The sequence below is a fragment of the Micropterus dolomieu genome, linkage group LG16, assembly GCF_021292245.1.
Source record: "Micropterus dolomieu isolate WLL.071019.BEF.003 ecotype Adirondacks linkage group LG16, ASM2129224v1, whole genome shotgun sequence".
In the NCBI taxonomy this organism is placed as follows: Eukaryota; Metazoa; Chordata; class Actinopteri; order Centrarchiformes; family Centrarchidae; genus Micropterus; species Micropterus dolomieu.
Genome location: NC_060165.1, coordinates 6,283,953 through 6,307,309, shown reverse-complemented (window position 1 = coordinate 6,307,309; position 23,357 = coordinate 6,283,953). Strand labels below are relative to the sequence as shown.

Sequence of the window (23,357 nt, the reverse complement as noted above, 5' to 3'; positions counted from 1 at the left end):
GCTGTTTCTAACAATGAGGGAACACAGGGCCTTTTCCAAATTTGATAATATATGTGAGGGAACATAGGGTTCAGGGATTTTTGGGCTACTGTAACATAGGATTTAGGGAACATACAGTTGGGCTGAGGGAATGTATGGTCTTTTCCAAATTTAAAAATGTATTTGAGGGAACATAGGGCTGAGTGACTATAGCGTTGCAGGATCATAGGGTTTAGGGATTATAGGGTTGAGGGATTATAGGGCAGAGAGAACATAGGGCTCAGGGATAACAGGGCTGAGAGAGCATAGGGCTGAGGGAACATAGGGTTTAGGGAACATATGGCTGAGGGAATGTATTGTCCAAATATATAATATGAAAATGTATTTGAGGGATTATAGGGTTGAGAGATTATAGGGCTGAGGGACAATAGGGTTGCGTGAGCGTTGAGGGATTATAGGGGTAAGGGAACATAATATTTAGATAACATAGGCCTGAGGAAAAGTAGGGTCTTTTCCAAGTTCAAAATATCTTTGATTGAACATCCAAATTTGAAAATGTGTTTGAGGGAACATAGAGTTTAGAGAACACAGGGTCTTTTACAAATTTTATTTATTTATTTTTTTTTTGAGTGAACATAATGCTGAGGAATTTTATGGTTGAGAGGAAATATGGCGGTTTCCAAAGAGGGAACATAGGCCTTAGGGAACATAAGGCGGACCCCACACAGGGTTTCAGAGCGGGAGAAATCCCTGATAATGTGTGTTTTCCCTCATTTCTTTATTTAAAAATTTTTTCTTTAAAAAATATTTTCAGTGTTACTTGTAAAATGTAACTCCACAGGGTACCTTTAAATCCAAACATGCTGAAGCTGCTGATCTGGAATTAACTTCCAGAAGATTTCTCATGAAAACATTTTTATGCTGTTTTTCTTTCTTGTTATCTCAAATTTTAATTGAAAGGACTTTGAATGAGTTTGTGTTATAAATGTGTTGTAGTTTCCTTGCCTTCCTAGCCAAGAACACAGGACATAATGTACTCATGAAAAGTGCTGCAGAATAACATTCAGCATTTAGCATAAAGATTATTTTCTTGAAGTTAAAGTGACATTTATTTGATTTTCTCCATCTGACTTCTACACCAAGATATTAGACAGCTTCTTGATTTTCTACCAGTTTAAGGTACGTAATTAATGAAGTAAATGACCACACTTGCCGCAGGGTTGGGCATTGCACATTCTACTTCCTCCCAGTCTAATTGCTTGGCTAACCTCCTCAGTGACTAATTGTTTTACCTGATGGTAACTGATGCTAAATACAGATAGTGTGAGAGGCAGAGTCAGGTTGCACACACACAATCATGCACACACATCAACATGCACTCCCATGCGCCCTCGTATTCTGTCAGTAAGGGTATCTGATGTGGCACACTGACGGGCAGGCCCCACACACACGCACATACCCAAACACGCCTCCACGTTCAGTCTCCAGTTACAGTGGGTACAGATATGTTCAGGGTGTTAAATATTAAAGGCTGTATTATTAAACTGCTAGGTGTTGTAATCGAGGGAACTGCTAAAAGGTCATGTTCGAAATACAGGCTGCTCTGTGGTCATGTAGCTTTCCTATCTAGGGCTTCTCAAATGTTTTTTGCATTGAATTCCCTTATAGGGATGTAGAGAGAGACACAGGAAAGGCAGGGGAGAGAGAGGGGATGACGTGCAGCAAAGGGCACAGGCCAGATTCGAACCCAGGCCACAGCAGTAAGAACTGAGCTACATACCGGGTGAGCTACCAGGGCACCCTGTTAGAAAAGCTGACTTGTAGGCATCATCTAACTTCAATATTATGAGAAATGAGGACATCAATTTCAGAGTGTGATGTTGACATTGAGTTCAAAGCAGGATTATTTCTGGCTCGTACACATCTGCCGTATTGTAACTCACTTTACATTTTTAGAAGCCCAGTCCAGCTCTACTGACGCACATTTTACAACTGGCCTCAATCACAAGACTCTCATTTTTCCTAAAAAATGAAGGACTTACTCCTGTTTATAAGTTGTGACTCAACATACAATGAGAGCTGCTGTTTTTCACATTTTGATTAATACAGATTCAGTTAAAAACAACATTCTGTAGTAATTTTACCTTAAAATACCAGTTTCAAAATCATTTTGTTGGTACCACCAGACTACAGAGCAGCTTCTTCCCCCAAGCTGTGAGACTCTTAAATTCACCCTCAGCACTGCACCATGCAAAATAGCATTGCTGTATTTAATTTTTGTATACAACGCTTGCTTTGTAGCATAAAGGGAACTAGACACTGCATCTCATTTTACAACCTTGTCAAACGCCAACATGACTCTTCAGTAAGCAAGCTCTAAGAGAAAGTACGAAAAGTTCTTTGGAATAAGTGTGGTCAGTATTCTCAGTATGGGTATCAAAGCATAGGCTGTGAAGACACCAGAGAAGACTGTCAACTTGCACCTGAACCCATAGCTCCATATGTAGCCAATCAATTAACTCTAATTAACCTCAACCCAAGTCCTGACCTTAAAATACTCCCTTTGAGAGGTGAGGACAGGCTAGATGACCTCACCATGAAGATCAAAAACTCAGTTTAATCTTCACTGAGACAGAAGTACAGCAGCACACACATTCACGGATACAGAACATGTGAGCACGCACACACACACACACACACACACAGGTGGTGATTTCCCCAGTCGTCTGATCTGGTTCATGTCTTCCTGGAGAAGACCTAGAGGTAAAAAAAAAAAGAGAGCGAATCGATTTATTCCATAAAAGTTACACTGCACCTGAAAAAAATTTTGCTTCTTGAAAGTCAGTCACTCACCATTTCAAAAGCTTGCAAAAATATTTTTGTATCAATGATCATAAAGTGATTTTCAACGTTGGCAGCAATCTGTGATTTCTTCTTTGGTAATTTACCAGCAGCCTGGATTTTCAGGTTTTGTAATATATGACAAATCTCAGATTGTTTGTCAGTGCAAGCAAGGTATGTTGTCATGGCCAGGCCTCCAGTGTTGTCTGGTGTTTTCCCCTTCCCTGAGGTCCCGGTGCTCCCCTGTCGGTCTGTATACATGTTTGTGAGTGGGCGTGGTCTCCCCTCCCCCTCCTGGTTCCTGGCTCAGCTCCTCCTGCACACCTGTCTGCCTGTCATCTCTCAGCCTACACACACCTGCAGTCTGTCAGCCCATCACCTCAGCTGTACATCCATCCTGGCTCAGCTCCCACTCGTTGCCAGATCATTGCCTCTGCTACAGTGGTTGTCCAGCTCCCAGTTTTCTCTAGATTTCTGTGATTTATTGTTGGTGCTTTCCTTTCTGCTTTATGATCACTGCTTTTCTGCTTTCCTGCCTTGTCTGTTACCCTCGTACTATTCAAGCCTGATTAGGCCTCCACCACTCGCTCCTCAACCCCCTGCCAATGCCAGCCATCCAACCCCTCCATTCCATCTCATCCCTGCAAGTCTTTTGAAAGAACCCCCTGGAACATCACTTTACATATGAGTCCTACATTTGGGACCACCCTGTAAACAACTTAATATACTGTATGTTGCATCAAAAACAAATCAATTTGGTGTGCTAATCACAATGGTCTAAATGCTATTTTAAAGGCTTTTACATGCTGACAAAAACTAAATCCTGGGGGATGATATTGAAAATGCAATGTCATGCCATAAATCATGTCAAAGTAAAAACAAATGAGCCCCAAAAGTTGTGCTTTTACAGACAGATCATTTAGCCCACAGTCATTTGACAGTTTAAACGTGGAGTTTTCTTGTTTTGTTTACAAGTACATTTTTCTTTAACTAAAATTATGCTTACCTCCTAAAACATTTGTAATCTGTTTTTTCAATATTTCAAATTGTGCATGTTTTTAGTGTTTGCTAGCTTGCAGTTGTTTTCATTGCCTTTGCAGGCACATTGCTGCCCCCAACTATCAGTCAAACTTAACAGAGATTAGCTTTAAGGCAAGCAATAGCTGGGCGTTATGCTCCCATAGGATTATCGCTAACTGCAAATAGATAACTTCCAGTAAGATGTAGGCTGTGATTCAGACTGTTTATTCAGGATAGAATTTTTCATCCTGAAAGAATACAGAAAACACTTCCCATGGTTGACTAGCATGAAAATGGTCATACACTGAACAAAAAACGCAACACTTTTGTTTTTGGCCCCCTTCATCATGAGCTGAACTCAAATATCTAAAACTTTCTCTATGTACACAAAAGACCTATTTCTCTCAAATATTGTTCACAAATCTGTCAAAATCTGTGTTAGTGAGCACTTCTCCTTTGCCGAGATAATCCATCCACCTCACAGGCTGATCAGACAGCAGGGGTATTGCACAGGTGTGGCCACAAAAACAAAAGTGTTGCATTTATAATTTATTTCAGTGTATTTACAGTAAAGACACTAAGTAGTGGCACAGACCATAGTGCTCAGTGATTTGGTTGTAAAACTGAAAATATTAACTGAAAAATGGACCTTATTTGATGTGAAGTTTTTTTCCACTAGCTTGCGCAACCCATGGGTCAGTGGAAGAAAATTCAAAATGGACTTCTGGCGGGTATAAAAATAAAGCTGCCTTTTGTCATTATTCCAATAATCAGATTTCTTGAAGATACTTTTTTATTTATGGTTGGCACTCAAAGGCAGGATTTGTAAAAAAAAAAAAAACAAACAAACACAAAAACAAATGCATCTATAAAAATTATGATTTTATGAGAAACAGGGAACACAGGGAAGAAAGGTTCTGCAATCATTCACACTTCATTCCCATCACCTCCTGGATAAGCCCCTACACAGTTCATAGGCATCCTAAAAAAGCCTACCATTAGCAGAGTAACAGTGTATAAAGAGCTTCAAGCTGTGGGGAATGAGGAGGATTATCTTTCTAATCCATTTAGACCCTCGACACCCTGTACATCAGAACATATAGAGCCGTTAGCAACCACAACAGAGTGACATGAAAGGCTTGTTCCTCACGTAGTACACTCACACCCACTCATACTTTAATGTTGAAATACTGCAGGAAAAGAGTGAGAGGCGAGGGAGAGAGATGAAGAGGTGAATGGGAAACTTACAGGAATGAAGAGGGGAACTGTGAGGGGAAAAGGAGGAAAATTAGGGCAGAAGCAAAGAAGGAGAGAATAGGATGAGAACGCTCGACATATGGTGTCTGTGCTGAAACGTGTAACTCTGGGAAGAGGCTGTGGTGTTGCTCCATCTTGTGGTTAAAGTCAATTATCACGGTTGATATTTTAAAAGCGCTTTGAATTGCATCTGGCTGAGGATCAGAATAAGCCTTCTTTATGGAGAACAAGCATGTAAAGATGGAAGAGATGAGAGAGGGGGTTGTATATTATTGGATCCATGAAGTGCAAACAAGCAGTAAGTCTGACTTATGAAAGAGATGCAAAAAAAGTATTTATAGTACAAAACTTTAATATTCTCATTCCCATGACATAGAAATGTTACCATGTTCCAGTTATTTCATTTCCAGGATCAATAATTGAAAGCATTTACAGTTGGCTTTCAACGTGTTTTTATTGAAGCTTTAAAAACAATACTGATTTTCAAACTGCTGATTCTTATTGTAGCTGTTATTACTGGAAAGTAACTTGTGAGTTGTAACAAAAAATCTGATTCTATTCCCATTCATCCCCAATCTGTAATGGCCAATACTATAATATAATCTATGTAATAAAATGTTTTTCCTTGTCTCTTAACTTGCTGTAGTCTCATCTATTTGTCAGGATTTATGAAAAAACTATGTGAATTGAACTATTTGAACTTGTTGCTTTCAGTCAAAGTATGGGTGTAGATCACATAAGAAATTTTAAAATTGAGTGATGGTTTACAGTTTTTTTTTTTCACTTCTCACTGTCTTGATGATGTAAATAAAACAGTCCAAATCAAAAGGCAGTAGACAAAAAAAAATATAGGTTCCAGCACAAGAAGTGACTACAGCACTGACCAGCATGTGCTAAATGTCACCAAACAGGCCACTGTAGCATTCCAATGCCACAGATGTGCAGAATGTAGTCAAAAATTAGCATAATTAGTTTTACTTTTAAAACATATCTCTGGAATTTAAATTTTACGAGCACCAAGTTTTTCAAAACATCTAAGAGTCCTTCACAATCAATGCAAATAAAAAGATGGCCAAAAATATAAAAAATAAAAACATTGAACATATTAATATTACATTATTTTCAACCTCTTACCAGGAGAATTGAACTAATTCGATGATTCCTTGCATTTTCTTCAATAAAAACAAATGTTTAGTAGATTAAACATTTTGACCAACAATCTAATAGCTCCTCTTAGAATGGAGGGACAGAACAGCTCTCCTTCAGTGTGACATGTACCTTCCCAACACAAACAATGTGAAGGAAATGTGAGAGAAACATGTTTCCTCAGCAGGAAAAGACTTGAGTGAGACAACTTGAAACAGGAAGTAGTTTAACTTTGAAAACAATGACAACAGAGTGCAGAGATCCAATTCCTTACTTGGTTTGGTTTTTATTTTCAAAAGGTCTTTTGTACTTATTTAACTAAAATCTATCATTAATTGTTTCAGATGGTTAAGCAGATAGAAGAGTCTTGAATCGGGAGAAATTAAAATATGTGGAAATGAGAGGTAACTCTGTTAGTAGGCAAAGACTTGTATGAAGATGATTGTAAGGCAAAAAAAAAAAAAAAAAAAATACATGTTATTTAGAGTTTGATGTGGATGTTTGACTTGGTCAAAGCTGTGTCACTCCTCACCACAGAATAGAATTAATTTAATAATAATTTCAATTGAATTTTGCACTTGGGCACTCGGTACATATATACAGTGTCACAGGTTAAAATCCTCACGATAACTTTTCACTCTTGCAGAGTGTAGTAGACTTTTCTGTTGGAACCTTCTTGTAAGACTCTTATTTACATCAAATAAAAAGCAAAAAGGCCGTAAAGTAAAACATTTAAATCTGATTCTTTTTTATACAGAGTCCTAAGTGGACCGTTTCTCCACACCCTGCTTGATCCCCAGCACCAGATGAACAAACCAGTTGATCTGAACCATCCAGCCCTTTTCCCGGCAGATCTCTATCTGGTCCAGCAGGTGGCGCTGTGCCTCGTCCTCAGTGCGACCGACGGTCAGCGCCTCACGAATGTACTCAATATCCTCCTTACTAGTCAGCTGGGGCATGCCTGTTAATGGCCAAAAAATAAGAGTCTCACTTTTCAGAGAGATGTTTGGGTATCCATCAGTTTATATATCTGTTGTTTTATCATTAAAAGAACTTTGGGTTTTATAAGAAAGGAAGTCATACCGGTCATCAGCATCATGGAGAACAGGATGATGAGGAGGTTGGTGTGGTGCCGAAGGGCAAGGTAAGCCTTCACACACACGTCCTGAGACAGAGATAAAGGATGTATAATACATACAGACAAATAAATGCTGAGTATATGAAGCTAAAAGCCTTTTTTTTGCTCAGCTGATTGTTTCTTAAAATCTAACTTGGTCAGTAGTTGATTTTGGCAAATATATGTCTTATTGATGACCTATGATGGTCTTTCTGACCTATTTAATGTTTAAATAAGGGTGGATGGATGTTTGTGCATCTTGCGAACGTATGTGTAGGACGTGTAGTATGTTCAGTTTATTTAGCTGAAAATAATCCCATTTTCTGCACCTGGAATTTCTGGAAGTGGGGGCTACTTTTCTTTCCTGATGTTCCCATGACATACAGGAAGTCCGGAGTGAGCACAAAGGGAACCCACTCCTTGCTGATTCCCATGAAACTCTTATAATTCCCCAGGATGTGACCAAAGTCGATGTGGAAGAGGTTCCCTGCAGAAACACAAAGGAGATTTGTTTTCAGCTTCTTCTTCAGGTTTATACTGAGCCATCTGGCCACATAGGATGTGTTTCATTAACTGTAGATAGTAATTAATAATAACTTGTTGGACAAGATTTTTAAAATAGTGACTTTTTATGCTGCAATATTTCACAAGCATCATTTTATATATTGTTTTTCACTCTTTGCTTCAGTGAGATAAAAATACAGACAAAAGACATCATTACCAGATTCAGTGATCATAATGTTGTCATTGTGGCGATCCCCAATACCCAGGACGTATGTAGCCACACAGTAGCCACCACAGGAATACAGAAACCTCTCCACAGCCTGCTGGAACTACAGAGAGAGAAAAACATGCAATACAACACCCTGCTAACAATTTTTTCATGCCTTGAATATTTGATATAAAAAAAGATCTAAGGCACTCTTGTGGCTAAATTAAAAAGCCTATATTTATATTTTTCATGGTGAAATTCTAAAAACATAAAATAGACAAATGCTTGTATGTTAAAATAGAGCTTGGTAACAACCCATGCAGAACAAATTTAGTTCTTCAGGATAAAGGAGACTGTTTGTGCCAATACGCATTGAAAAACCTAATCTGAATAGCATAATTTGAAAATGAGTATTTTATACTCTTTTATACTATATAGTTTGGAACTGAATTCCAATATACTTAAAGGTGGATGTAATATTATGAAATTGAATTTTGCTGTTCCGAAACTGTATTTGATCCTCAGTTCACTGAAACACACATCCGAATGTTGAGGAAGAGCAATCAAGCATAGATTCATAGAAGCAATTGAGATGATAACCAAAGAATGTTTATTAATATATACATAAATGTGGTGCAGTGGGGAATACTTATTACTGTTTCTAGTCAAAGAATCTTGATACAGTCCATATAATAACCAAATAATAATTTGCATGTTTTCTGGTATGCTAAATCTCTCATGAGACTGAGATGGCTGTGATGCGTACCTTGTCCTCGCTGACACATTTGTCCCGGAGCCACTGATAAAGGATTTCATCTTTAAAAGCGCCGGTGCTTCCCACAACACTCTGCTGGATGTTAGCAATGGTGTTGGCGTCCTTCACAATCTCAATCATGCCTACAGCGATGCATCAATAAAGACAGAGGGAAGGGGTACCTATTACAGAATGACTGTAATATTCAACTCATTTGTTTTTCAAATCTGTCCAGTTGAACAACCAACCTATTCGGTTTCCAGTGGAGATGCAGCCATATGGTAACAGGCAGAGATCCAGTGATTCAGTCTCCCAGATCGACTCCATGATCAGCAGAATCTGAAGGGACACAAGAGGAAAGTGCAAAGAGTCTTTCTAAGAGTCTTTCATCAATCATTTGCTGTCTTCTGTGTTAAGAGACTGCGCTGCCACACTCACCTGCAGGATGAGCATATCCTGTCTGAGGTCATCACCGTCTTTGAAGATGATGCCGATGGGGTCTTTGGACAGAGTGGTGGGGTCGGCCCTTTTAAACTGCAGCCACAGAGGCTTCTTCTTAGATGCCATCACTTTACACTGCTCGATCTGAATGCACATTCACAAAACTGCTGTTATAAATTGGTTTCAACTGGTTTTCTACTTGCACACACCTATAAGTGTGGTTTAAGTGTGTATGGTTTTCTCCACTGCCAGTGTATGTGTGCGTGTGTATGTGTTTGTCCCTCACCAGCAGGGCTCCAGCTCTTAGTCCAGGATCATAAGGGACTCTGAAACTCTCTGGCAGACCGGACGACTGCAGAGTCTCCAGCTTCTGACGCAACTGAAACACCACTGACGAGCACGCGCGCACACACACACACACACACACATACACACACACACACACAGAGCTTTAGTTTGACTTCTTGAAGATATATTTGTATAATTATGTTTAAACCAAGATAGACTGAACAGTTACACACAGTGCAATAGGTGAATGTCAGTTTTTGTTCTTATCGTGTTTCTTGCACATTATAGAGTTTGACGGGGTACAGACCAAAACAAAAAGCTTAGTGTCTGAGATCGACCAAAGTGCTTGGTGAAATTTAGAAGCTGCAGCACCAGTAGTGAAAATTAGCACATGTAAGAAATGCTGTAGTGGATGAAGCTTTTTTTGTATATCCTTAAATGTTTAACTTCAATTAAGAAATATGAATTTGAAAGTGAATATGCAAAGTTAATAATCACATAAAATGCTTTAAAATTTTTGCTTCTAAATATATTGTGCTTATTAAAAACATGCTTTTTTCCTTAACTCCTAAGAGAACCTAGAAAATATACAATTTTACCATGGGAAATCACAGGTTAGTCTAAGTGCTTTCTCAACAAACAGAGCTGCAGGATGGCCTGAGAGTTTAATTTCTCTGTCTCACCTTGTGCAGTAATGTCGTACTTGTCAGCAGACATGACCTTGGTCTCACGCGTGACTTTCTGCAGAGCCTCAGTCATCTCCACCTGGAGAGCATCAGTTTATCAAGTCAGTCAACACAAGACTCAGTTTCTGAAGCTCAGAATTGTTGTTGTTTTTACACACACCATTTCATTCAAGGAGATGTTTACAAGACATGACTTATTGCTCACCTGTTTCCTGAAGTCCTGTAGCATGTCTTCACCACAGCCTCTCAGGTAGGCCTCCAGCAGGACAGCATACCTCTGCTGGTAATGCATGGACTGGGCGATCTCACTGCGCAGGAACCAGAAGAGAAAATGACCTATACGCTTACTCTGTGGAGGGAAAACAAAACGAATTTGGAATGAAAAAAGAGGGAAGACTATCTTTAATTAGCTGTAAATGGCAATTATAATGACCATAGACAATAATACTGTGTTATTATATCATCAGTCCATATAATATACTGCAAACATTGTAAGACAGTGTGAGAAACAGATCTTACCCTCAGAGCTCTCTTCAGCAGGAACCTGACCAGGGCGCTGTCATGGTAAGGCTCAAACTTGACCGCCTGCAGGACACACACATCAAAACACACAGACAGGAAATTACCGTCTGTACACACTCCAAACCACATAGTGGAAATCTGAAAAAAAAACTTACTTGACACATTACTTGACAAATGGGAGAGGAAGATTTATAAGGGCACCCTGTAGAGCAACATGTGTGCCAGTAGAACAGAAGAAGAGGACCTTAAGCTGATGCCACATTCAAGACAAATCGCTAAACAGGCTTTGTAAATGATTAATGAGGTAGGAAGTTCATTTACAAATGTTTCAAGGACTCAGGGACGTTTACAATATAAAAACTTCACAGGGTACCTTTAACAGACTGAGTTCAGAGGTTACTGTGTGATGAGGCAGAGAGTGAACAGTGGCAGTACAAGAAGTGCAGTGAAAACAGAGCTCACTGTGTTCACACAAGACTGTAACAAAAAGTTAACTAAAGGAAGCAGGTCAGAGGTGTAGCCAGACAGTCAGACATAAGAATAAAGCATACACTAGCAATGCAGTAGGGTTGACTGCAACTTTGGTGCCTACAGTAACACAATGTCCTGAAATGAAATGCTTCTATATTGTAAATTAGGTATGCAACAGCTATCTCATTAAAAGTTCCCAGAAAACCAGGACTACAGTATACTGTAAAAGGAAGGGTCATTTGCCTATCAGACCAAAGGGCCCTTTGTTGGCCTCAGCTGATAAATCATATGGCTCATGCAAAGTTGACCACATGGTCAACTATGGAAACAACATCAGAAGACAAACATGCAGTGTGTATCTGCTGAGGTGAGTGTGAAATAGTGCAACTGAATCAAGTGGAACAGGAGAGTTACTAGAAGTTCTTCACCTTTCTTTTCTATGAGCCAAATCTCCTGTGAAATGCATTTTGACTCACCTGTATGTGAGGTTAAAATGATGACAGTCTGGTTTAGTTACTGTGATCAGTGACAGATAATAACCTGTAACAAGTGATGATGTGTGTTCAGTAGATACACGTTTGAAATGGGCCAAAACATCACTTGAGGTCAGAGGTCATGTGAATTGGCTACTGTGTGTTTTTATTCACATACTCAGACAATACGAGTTATACATACAATGTGTCAGTAGTGGAAGAAGATTGATTAGGATCGCAAGAAAAAACATGACTTTAATAGATATTTGTACAAGTAGAACACTTAAAACCCACAATTAGCCCCATACATAGTGCAGCACACAAAACACCATTAAAACTAAAGAATACAACAATTAATCCTGCATAAACTAGATACATTTCCAGAAAATACCACCAGGAAATTGAGATGTTTTCCTTAAGCAAAAGTAGTTATACCTCAAGTAAAAATGCTCTGTTAAGGGAAAGTCCTCCAGTCATAATTTTACTTAAGTACAAATGTATTAGCAGCTAAATATATTTAGAGGAATAGTTTGACATTTTGCGTTCTTATCTGGTCAGCTGTTTCCAGTCGTGCTAAGCTAACTGCCTTCTCATGTTAGCTTCATATTTAGAGTACAGACGTGAGTGATATTACTCTAGGTAAGAAAGTGCCTAAGTGCATTTCCCAAAGTGTCTGACATTTCTGTTAAAGTACCAAAAGTAAAAGTACTCATGTTGAATGGTTCCTTTGAGTGATATTAATGGCTTATAATCACTGATGCATCAACATGTAAACAATATTTTAATACTATAGCTGGTTGAGGTGAATCTAATGTCAATTATTTGTTATACTGTTAAAATAGCAGCGTCATAGTCTATAAGATGTAAGCTATACGCTTTTCCATGTAAAATCATGTAACTACAGCTGTCAAATAAATGCAGTGGAGTAAAAAGTACAATATTTCCCTCTGAAATGTATGAAGTAAGAAGTATGAAAAAGCAGAAAGTGGAAATACAAGTACCTCAAAACTAGACTTAAGTAAAGTATTTTAGTAAATGTGTTACTTTTCAACATTTGTGTCACCTTTAACATGTAAGCATAAAAAAAGAAAAGGAAAAGGATAGAAAAGACACACCTGTACAAGCTGCAGAAGGTATCTCAGCACATCATCATCTTCCAGAGTCTCCAGCTTCCTGACAGCCATTGAGCGAACCTGAGCATCTGAGTAGTGACAGTCCAGCAGCTGCATGGCCAGACCAACATCCAGACCACTGAACAGGAACGACATGACGACAGGTGATGGAACATTGAACCTACTGAGGATATGGACAGATACATATAGCGGCAGTGGAAAAGCCCTCTAACCTGCTGTCCCATGCACTGCTGCGCTCAAGCAGACGGTGAGTTGCCAAAACATCTTCCTGTTTCCCCCACCTGACTGAACCCAGAAGCTTTGGGTAGGCCCTGAAGACAGGGAGGCATGAAGAGATTAGTGACAAAATGAAATATCCAGCAATGAGAGCAAAGAAAAAAGGAATTATATAACACTTTGTAATCCACTTTCTTTGGAATAAAACAAGTACCTGGGGTCGCGCATACACTCATGCCTGAAGTGCCACAGCAGCTCTTTGTCCTCAGGACTGAGTGGATGCAAAGGGTCCGTAGCCACGATAGCCTCAAACTGTTTCTTCAGGTGGTTCGGCATCTCTCTCTGACCTCGCTCCCCTCCCTCGGCTTCCTCGCTCCCAGCCCCGAAGTCCCGGCCCACGTCGCGACTCTTGGGCAGCACCACGGGGTAGCAGTACTTGTCCAGTAAGATGGCAATGGCCATGGCGGAAGCTTTGTCTGGGTTGGTGGCTGAGGTGAGCTTGTCTGCGTTAATGCTGCTGCTGCTCTCATCGCTCTTCTCTGGCATTTTCCACATGTGGAGGATGAACTCGCCCTGGCGGAGCAGAGAGCGGTGGTCGATGAGCAGCAGGTTGACATAGTACAGAAGACGACTCTTGATCTTTCCTGAAAGATGGACAGACAGACAGATGTAAGCCTTTCTCTAACGACTTCCAACATCAAACAACAGGAAACCAAATGTTAGTAGACCTTACCATCATGGCTGCTAGTTCCTGCTGTATTATCCTGGTAGGCTGAAGCCCCCTTGGAGTTTGGTGTTAGGGGCTGCTTCCCACAGACCACCTGGGTGGAACAAACAGGGCAGAATGGTAGCAGTTTGTAACTACACTACATCAGAGCATGTAGAAACTCTTTTTCCTGAAATCAAAATACAAAGGAATACAAAGGAGCTGGCTGGCCAAGGAGGTGCAGCAAAGGGAACTACATATGCTACGGAAGGTCTGATGGTAGAAAGTAGTACAGTAGTAGGCTGCTGTTGCAGCGTGCTCCTAAGTTTTTTTTTTTGCTTTTGTTTGTTACCCTAGGTGTCTCATACAGATAGAGCTACTGTATATTATTTGGAATCCTGTTTATCCAAATTCATCTATCAGCAGAGGAGGGTAACTATGATAATGGGATATTTTGTATTTATGGCTGTTGAGTAAGTAATACATTGGTAGAATATTATTGGGTTGTTTAAAATGGAGTCATTGAGTACATCAGGGTGCCATAATGTCAAGAAAAAAACCCTCACTTACTATCGTCCACCAAAATTCAACAAGGATTTTATGCAGGAGTTTGCTGATTTTATAGCAGGTATACGTTACGTTAAATCACGACTATTTTATCATTTTTGGTGTGTGTGGAGTGGTCAAAAAGACTAGAAAGGTGCTATACAGAGCATTTACATGTATGCTTTGAAAGCCAACCTATGGTTAAAGACTTCTTAAATCTTCATCAACTCAACACATGAAAAGGGACACACATGCCCTTAGAAGTGCATGTCATCAAGCTGAGAGAAGGTGGAAGAAAGATAAACTCAGAGTATCATATGACATCCTACAGCAATATCTGTCTGACTATCAGAGAGCTGTAAAATCTGCAAAATCTCATTTTATTTCTAACCTGGTCTCCAACAACTATCACAGGCCTCAGGTTCTTTTTAATATGTTAACACCCTTACAAAGAAACTCTTTGAAACTCCACATAACTCTGCTCCTACTATACCTACATTAGACCTCTGTGACTCTTTTCTAAAACTCTTTGTTGAAAAGATTTTTGGCCTTCGATATTCTGTAACCACATCCTCTGACCATGATCCCTCTGTTCCTGCTATGTTGCCTTGATCAGTTTGAGCCCATATCAATCTCCTCCCTATCTGAGGCGGTCCATCATCTGCGGCCCACAAATTGTCCCTCAGACAGCATTCCCTCTCGTCTGATTAGGGAAGTCTTTGACACCATTGGACCATGTATTTTGTCATTGATAAATACCTGTCTTGTCTCGGGTTATGTTCTGTCCGCCTATAAACATGCTGTTGTGCAGCCCCTGTTAAAAAAGGAAAATCTCGACCTCTCTGTTCTCTCTAACTTCAGGCCCATCTCTAAACTGTCTTTCTTATCTAAAGCCCTGGAGAAAGTAGTTTTTACCCAGCTGTAAACATTTTTAATTAATCATAATGTTTATGAAAAGTTCCAGTCTGGTTTCAAACCCAATCACAGCACTGAAATGGCACTTTTAAGAGTTTTAATGACTTGATTTTAACTGTTGATTCAGGAGTCTCTGCTGTCCTAGTGCTCTTAGACCTCACTGCTGCCTTTGATACTGTTGACCACTCAATCCTCTTGTCACAGTTGGAAAACTGTGTGGGAATTTAAGGTTACGGCACTTAAGTGGTTTTGATCCAACCTAACAGATAGGATTTTCTCTGTCCACCTCTGAGACAGCCCCATTTACATGTGGTGTCCCTCAAGGTTCTGTCTTAGGCCCCATCTTATTTTCTTTGTATTTGCTGCCCCTGGCCTTCATTTTTGAGAAGTACGAGGTCTCTTTCCACTGTTTTGCAGACGATATTCAAATTTATTTGCCCCTGAATGTAAAAACAAAGGGCTCACTGCAGCCCCTGCTTAACTGTATGAAGGACATCAAAACATGGATGAACCTAAACTTCCTCATCCTAAATGGAGACAAGACGGAGGTCATAGTGTTTGGACATCCTGACATGCTTGATGTAGATTCTCTTGACCCTTTAAGTTCAAATAATCACTCAACTGTGAGGAGTCTTGGTGTTGTGTATTTAAATTTGATAAACAGATATCTGCCACTGTGAGATGCTGCTCCTTCGGTAGAACTACAGCCAAGGTAAAGGCCTGTGTCCCTCCTAAAGATTTGGAGAGGGTGATTAATGCCTTTATAACTTCCCATCTTGACTACTCGTCTGTAACTCCTTGTATGTGGGCTTAGGCAAGTCATCCATTCAACGCCTGCAGTTAGTCCAAAATGCTGCTACCCGCCTCCTGACAGGAAAGAAGAAGAGGGACCACATCACACCTGTGTTGCGCTCCCTCCACTGGCTTCCTGTTCATTACAGGATTGATTTTAAAATCTTACTTTTAAATTTTAAATGAAATCAATAAGATTTTAAATGCCTTAATGGATTGGCTCCGCTTTACTTAACAGAGCTTCTTCACGTTCACACTCCAGCTAGAGTGCTGAGATCCACCAATCTCCTCCTGGATGTACCCAAAAGCAGACTTAAAACCAGAGGCGATCGAGCCTTTAGTGTAGCTGCCCCTAACCTGTGGAACAACCTGCCAGTCCATATCAGAACCGCCCCAACGCTTTAAATCACTGTTAAAACCACATCTCTTTTCTTTGGCATTTCCTTCAAGTTAAGTCAGTTATTATCCCTGGCAATTTTAATATCACTATATATCATACACTGTATGTTATGTTTTATTGCTGTACTTTTACTGTGTAGGTACTGTTTTATTATAGCATTTTTAACCTGTGAGGCACATTTTAAGTGTGCTATATATATAAAATTGATATTGATTTTGATACTTTAAACAAAAGGCTGATATAAAAACTCATCTTAATGATGACGAAGCTGCAAAACCCAAGAGAATAGTTGCCATGGGTTTCTCAAGAAAAAGACAATTGAGCAAATTTGTCCCACACGAAGAAGGTAGATGAGTTATACTGGATGTCACAATAGAAGGTCAAAGATTGGTAATATTTATGCACCTAACTCTGCCAACTCTCATTTAAATAGAAATATGGGTAATAAAAGCAAAAGTAAAAGCATTAAATAAATGAATGTTTACCTGGAGGTTAAGGCGTGCTCCTTTAGGCAGGTCCTTGATCTTAATGTTAAACTCCAACCAGCAGTTCCACAGCACTTCTTCATTGAAGTTTTTAGAGGACGTCCTCTCCTAAGAGAGTAAAGGCAGGGTCAAACTCTGCTGTCTGTAAGTGCTTCCTGAAATTGTTCCTGAAATTGTTGGTTACAAAACCATCATACAACTGACATAGTTGTGTTTCAGTTCTGATTGGCTGTATCTACTTTAAAGTTACTGTTGAGAGATCCAGCTTCAGGAAATATGGCCGAGCCTCACCCCCTTGAAGCCCCACTGAACTCTGATACGCATAAAGGATGATAATTAAAATATGAAAGAGGTGCACAAAAGTATGAGAATTAAACAAGAACTAAACAAGAACTCTGGTTCCATCTCAGACAATTTGCACCTCTTGCTGAGAGCAGCAGCAATGTCCACAGCCAACACTCAACCGTGTTATTCTCCACTGGGAAAGTCAAAGCCTTCTGACCTGTGTGCCTTATGCATGATCAAAAATAATTATAACTTGCTAAAAACCGGCTTGTTAAGCAATTGTATCTATCCTATAATGTGAATCATACTTGACGTAGATGGGTCGAGCCTTAACCAATGTCTTGTATGAGCCTCTTGGTTTTACCATGTATAGAAGATAGTATGAGTTTTTCCTGTGTTCCACCTATAAAAACATCTTCTTTTTCTTTTTTGATTCTCCTTGTTAGAGGTAGAGTGAGAGAGAGTTTTGTTTAAAAATCAGTAAGCTAGTTGATTACTAGAAGCCATTTTCTTTTTGCATAGAGGACTTCCATAACGTCCATTTCACAGATTTGTTAAGCCTGCTATAGTGTAAATGTAATTAATTTGCCATGAAGGGAATTTAATTGTTTTTAATATCTACTGCGTTTGTAGAATACGGATATCCATCTGACAACTACATCATAGGGCATCAATCAGCCATCTCCAGGTAAAATATGTTTGCCTGGAGGGGGTATTGTCTAGAAACAACAGCATTAAGCCTTAGGATTTTCATCAAATCAAACCTGCCTCTGATACAATTTCTGTTCACCATTCTTTCAACAATATCCATTCAATGTATTTACATATTCTCTTCTTTCTCCTGCAGGATTCTAACATCACTGTTTTAAATTTTATCTCACTGATATCTGCCACACTCACCGTTCACTTTCCGTATCAGAGAGATCACATTAAAAGCAGGCAAAACAATAGGAGGCTTTTATTGTGAAGCATTTAAAAGAAACGCAATGTATTTGTCACCGAGGTCAGCACTGACCACAACCATTCATCGAAAATGTGTTTATAAATAATACATAATTATAATAATAATAATAATGGAACGGGGAGCTTCTTGCCATTCTGTTTTGTGTTGTTGAAGATGAAATCATGCCATTGACGACTATTAGCTGCCCTAAAATCAATGTAGCTGCCATCATCAGATTATTTTCTTTTGTGTGATTACCTGGGCTAAAAGCTGTTGGCCGTGAAAGATGCTGGCTTCTATGAAAACAATAAACTCTGGGATTTTGGGGAGGGATGGGATGTCAATTCCCAGCACCTTCACCCTGAACTTCCTGTTACAGTCCCACATAGAGATGGTGAACACTCGTTCATGGTCCTTCTCATCGATGGTCAACTGTTCATGGGTACCTGACAGAGAAACATTAGGAGGATAACCATTACCATTGAAATCTCAATAAAATGGAATTGACACACCATCATACACACACACAAACAACACAATACACTTCCCTTAATTTAACTTGTTACCTGCGACTCCGGTGCAGTCATCCACTTGTGCCCAGTCCTCCTTCTGGACCAGATCCAGGTCGGGATCAGGTGGCGTCTCCAGAACCAAGTGGATTTCCTCCCCGTTCTTCAGACACTGGCGGATCCAGTTGAAGTTCTGCAGTGGTTTCTCCCCGTACAGGTACTCCTCCCTGTGTGCACACACGCTGAGACGCTCACTTTTAAATTGTAAAACATGAGATATTATTGATTATCTGCTTTAAATAATTATGATATTATAATATAATCCAGCAAATGACTACTTTACTTTTCAATGCAAACTAGCTGCGAAGTGATTGCTGATTTTAGCATCTGACATACTGTACCTTCCACACACACGTAACACAAAGTCTGCCTCGCACAAGTGGTCAGGGATGCCCAGCAAAACTCTCTTATTGGCTGTCTTGGTGAAAAAGCTCGCCAACACCTGAACAAGTTGGAAAATTGTCCAAAAATGGTACATTAAAAGAAACCAAAGCAAACACAATGACATGTCTTCACTTCGCTTGTCTACCTGCGCTGGCGTGTCATCGATGGAGACCTTGATGGTCTGGCTGGCCGTGCTGCTGTGGATCACCACCAGGATGTGACTGTTAGTGATCTGGAAGGAGGAAGGAATGAAAGGTGAGAAGAGTGAAGGAAAAGACAATAAAGAAACACATCAGTCAGTGAATAAGTAAGTAAGTAAAGTAATTAATGCACATTACTACTAATAATAAGGTTTTGATCATGATTTATAATGCAATAGCTAGAAAACTGAAAGCTAACCCTCATATTAGCACATATACAATGCATATAAAGATACAGAGGGGCCACTTCAGATTTGCTCATGCCAAGGATTTAGATCAGTCACAAAGTCACAAAGAATATAATGACAGATGTACTGTAACTGCCAAAGTTAAAAGCGCTTGATTGTCTCACATGGGAAGATCATGTTAAGGATGTGACATTTGAGTCTTCTTCAAGTAGGAAGGGCATGAACCTTCCCCCTCATATTATTACTGGCTTCCTCATGCGACTCGCACACTTCAGTGGCATGTTTGAAAAACTTAATGAACACACACACAGCTCTCACAATCGCAAGAAAACTGAGATGAGATTTGAGCTGTGCTATCTGTGTGAGGTTTAGCTGCAGTTGCCTCAATCAACAAACACACACACACACCTTGCTGAGCAGGTGGTCAGGCAGGGGCTTGCGGGTCAACCAGGGGTCCATGGAGTAGAGTTTTGGATCGCGGTCGGACAGCTCGATGCGTCGCGGCGTCAGCAGCTTCCTGCGGGTGAACTCCAGCTCATCGTCGTGCACGTTGCTGACATCGGTCACGTCGTAGCCAATTAGGTAGTTGAGATAGCGCTGGTACTGCAGGGACTCGTCTGAGGGCTGCGGACGGGGGACCAGCTGGATCCGCCCCACATCTTTCTTGAGGGCTTTAAAAACACAACACACGTCTTTTACATCATCGTAACAGAATAACCCCGCTTGGGATTCCACATTTTGGCACCGGTTGGTACCTCTCCAGTAACGAATGCAGTCCAGCGTCTGGAAGACCTGGTGCTTGTCGTAGATCTCACACACGTTGCCTTTCTTCTGGTAGAGCAGGATGCAGTGGTCCGGAGAAAACCTCTGGTAGAAGTCAGGGCAGAGGTTTAAAGTCACCGCCTTCAACCACACCTGAGCTTTCACCTGGGAGACCGGAAATATAGAAGAGAATAGAATCTATGAGTACCACTTCTACGCCCATAACAAATAATCTCCAGTGGTGACAACAAATCAGTATCTTAGGTGACCTGTTCCACAGTCCAGTTCCCAGCCACCTCCAGCAGCAGAGTGTCGGGGCTGTTTCCGCTCCGCGCCACGGTGGGCAGGACAAACTCAACGGTGATCTGATCCATGGCGGTGCAGGAGGATGAGGAGATGGCCTTCTTTCTTCTCCTCCGTCGGTTCTCTTCTCGCAGGACTTTGGGCTCTTCGTCACTCACCTGGATCTGCTTCCCGTCCATCGCCTAGCTTGTGGGGGACGAGAGACAGACAGAAACCGATTGAGCACTCTTATGCTGGGATCCTGTATACATCTCCCTTTAGATACAGATTAATCAAAGAATGCAAATAATTTCCCAACAGAAGAACTGATATTGATAGAGAGATTTAAATTATAATACCAGCTGATCTATCATCACTGATCTATCAGCCTGCCCATCTAGGCTATCATTCTATTCATTTTACTATCAGTACTTCCATTTGTAAGGAAGCTGCTTTCTGAAAGTCTTGTTTATGTAATTGGATGTCCTAGGAAGGGACATATGTAAATGTAATGACTATAAAACTGCAAAAGACAAAATATTGACTCCTTCTGCTTCCAAATGAATAAAGTGCAATAAGTACATGGACTGTGATAGTGTGTTTGGCAGTCAATATAATGTTTGACTACTGGCAAACATGAATTAAACAACACACTGCTTTACACAAACTGACATTGAGGCCTAATGGGATTTTGTATTATAACAGTACAATGTTTGGGGTTTTTTTGGCAAGTTGACCACATTTCTAATATAACATGGAATTAGCTAAAAAGGTCATTATATTGACTGAGGCTGCCTCCATTGGAGAACCTTCCCACATAAAGGACTGCGTTCTTATTATTATTTATCTAAAACAACTATGACAATACAATAAAACATTTTTTGTCATTTCCCTTGTAAATTGTGCTACAACAAAAAGATGACACGGTGACAGCCATTTCAAAGTATATTTTAAAATACTGACTGAAGCTGAGTCGCAGGGTTAAATGGCTGGGGTTTCCCTTCTGCTTCTTTCACATCAGCAGAGGAAGTTTTTAAAAGCAGGAAGCAAAACTCGACACAGCATGGATGTGACTATAACTGCACAAAGTGTATGCTGTTTTGACGGTCTTAAACATTTTAATCGATATAAGCAATTAAAAACTGACAGTGACAAAGCTGTGAGGAGAAAATAACAACTTTCAAAGCAACCATAGCGGAACTGGGTCTGCGGAGAATGTAACGGTTCAGCTGCCATAATAATCGGAAGGAGAGGCGTCAATTTTGTAAAACACAAACAAAAAGCCTTTTAAATGACTCACCAATGAACGCGGACGGCAACGAAACCCGGAGCTTTGGGCGAAAGTTTCGGCATTTATGCTACATGAAGAGACCTCAAACCAGAGTAAGAATACTTTTTAACTTTGTAGGCAAACTCTACATTAAGGAAATGAGGCGCTTCTACTCAGGAAGGTTGTCAAGTCGCAGGCTAATTTCTTCTAGCCACAACAAGACTTCCGGCGTTTTTCCTCAAAATCCAGCACCTACGACAGCTCTTAATGACTAACTTATGAAGAGTGAACAGCTAACTTATGAAGAGTGAACAGCACTCTCGCCCAATGCCAGCTGGGATAAGCGGTTGACGATGAGTGAGTGAAGGGTCGATAGCAGACATACAAACCTGAAGGTATATTTACGTTTGATAGTTTTCAAAAATGATGTAAAGGAAAGGATGGAGATGTTCAAATATCTGATCTAATTCATAATCATAAAAAACAAAAAGTAGTGTTTTTGGTCTCATCTAAACATAGTTTCCACTGCCCTAGAGTTGTCACTCTTGTCGATACATAATAGTAATAATAATAATAATAATAATAATAATAAATATTCAATTTAAGAATGTAAATTTGTACTCTCTGACCACTAGAAAACAATCATCATTACAGTATAATAATCTATTTCAAGTTGCTTCACTTTTATTTATTGGAATTTATTTTGTTGTTCTTTTTTGCGGATTTATTTTGAAAGTATTTACCGGAAGTGTTGCTGTGTAATCGTAGATAACTTGATGTATCCTGCCTTGATGCAGTTCCTCACTGTGACCGTTAGAGGGCAGTTAACACTCACGATTCTACGTTATGTCAACTTTCAGCTCCACCAGTACCAAGACGAACACAGAGCATGATCCACCAGAAAACGAGCATGATCCACCAGAAAACGGTTCAGTCAATAACTAAATAACACTTGATGTTACTCTTGATATTTGTAATAATCACACTAATAATGACTTGTACAAACTGATATAACAATGTCTTAAAGGGGTACTGGACCATTTCTATTTCACCCAGCATTGTTCTGTGTCCTGTTAACTTAAACCCTTATTTATATTAAGACGTCATAAATTAGGTGTGCTGAAATGTAGCTGGCATTATCAAAAAGGACACTGTGGCCTACTCTATAGTGACATTGTCCATTCATATTTGATTTACTGATTTATTTGCCAAACCAATAGAACATCACAGAGCAAAATATGGCATTTAAAAATGATTACCTGCTGGTGTACTATTTCCTTTCAATTGGAATAACTGGGGAATATTGCCCTGTTGTGTTTGTTTATTTATTTGTTTACTCATAAAGTTAGTAAGTGTATTCTTTTTAATTTTACTATTTTTTTTTACTTCTTTACTTTGTCTTCTACTTTCATTTCTATTTGTAATTATAAAGTAATGGCACTTTTTATCCTAGTAGAGTTTTTGGCTACTCCACTTCTGACTTTCTCTGATTATAGTTTCTCCCTTTCCTACTTGCAGCATTGAAACATCTATAAATACAGTAAAAAAATGTAGTTGTGGCTTTTATACAATGG

General features: G+C 39.8%; 1 protein-coding gene and 2 long non-coding RNA genes across 4 annotated transcripts in view; all 3 read right to left on the bottom strand.

The window, feature by feature from the left end:
- Positions 1 to 23,357, bottom strand: part of LOC123984856 — a 73,681-nt gene that overhangs the window by 885 nt on the left and 49,439 nt on the right. The gene's annotated exons all lie outside the window — the stretch shown is intronic.
- LOC123984855 lies at positions 2,074 to 3,090 on the bottom strand. Its single transcript, XR_006828542.1, has 2 exons — positions 2,833 to 3,090; positions 2,074 to 2,736 (listed from the first exon to the last, which is right to left on the bottom strand). It is a non-coding gene; the product is annotated as an uncharacterized LOC123984855 (long non-coding RNA).
- Positions 5,430 to 22,140, bottom strand: pik3cg (phosphatidylinositol-4,5-bisphosphate 3-kinase, catalytic subunit gamma). Of its 2 annotated transcripts, none has more exons than XM_046072040.1 (24): positions 21,814 to 22,140; positions 20,501 to 20,720; positions 20,225 to 20,396; positions 19,878 to 20,140; positions 19,227 to 19,313; positions 19,039 to 19,139; positions 18,695 to 18,864; positions 18,387 to 18,574; positions 16,901 to 17,008; positions 13,790 to 13,877; positions 13,271 to 13,700; positions 13,053 to 13,151; positions 12,823 to 12,958; positions 10,761 to 10,826; positions 10,447 to 10,590; positions 10,239 to 10,320; positions 9,554 to 9,657; positions 9,265 to 9,411; positions 9,075 to 9,165; positions 8,839 to 8,969; positions 8,082 to 8,193; positions 7,690 to 7,847; positions 7,327 to 7,408; positions 5,430 to 7,204 (listed from the first exon to the last, which is right to left on the bottom strand). In XM_046072040.1, the coding sequence occupies exons 2-24, from the start codon at positions 20,711 to 20,713 to the stop codon at positions 7,005 to 7,007; spliced, it is 3,372 nt and encodes a 1,123-aa protein (XP_045927996.1). In that variant the 5' UTR covers positions 20,714 to 20,720; positions 21,814 to 22,140; the 3' UTR covers positions 5,430 to 7,004. The 2 variants fall into 2 exon arrangements, with proteins under 2 accessions (XP_045927996.1, XP_045927997.1); XM_046072041.1 differs by having other exon boundaries at positions 20,501 to 20,716.

What these genes read in the sequence shown, in the direction of transcription:
- pik3cg (XM_046072040.1), bottom strand. Translation starts at nt 20,713, where the DNA reads ATGGACGGGAAGCAGATCCAGGTGAGTGACGAAGAGCCCAAAGTCCTG. An exon ending in TCGATGACACGCCAGCGCAG is followed by an intron (nt 19,140 to 19,226) that starts GTAGACAAGCGA and finishes CAACTTGTTCAG; the next exon opens with GTGTTGGCGAGCTTTTTCAC. An exon ending in AGGATATGCTCATCCTGCAG is followed by an intron (nt 9,166 to 9,264) that starts GTGAGTGTGGCA and finishes GTGTCCCTTCAG; the next exon opens with ATTCTGCTGATCATGGAGTC.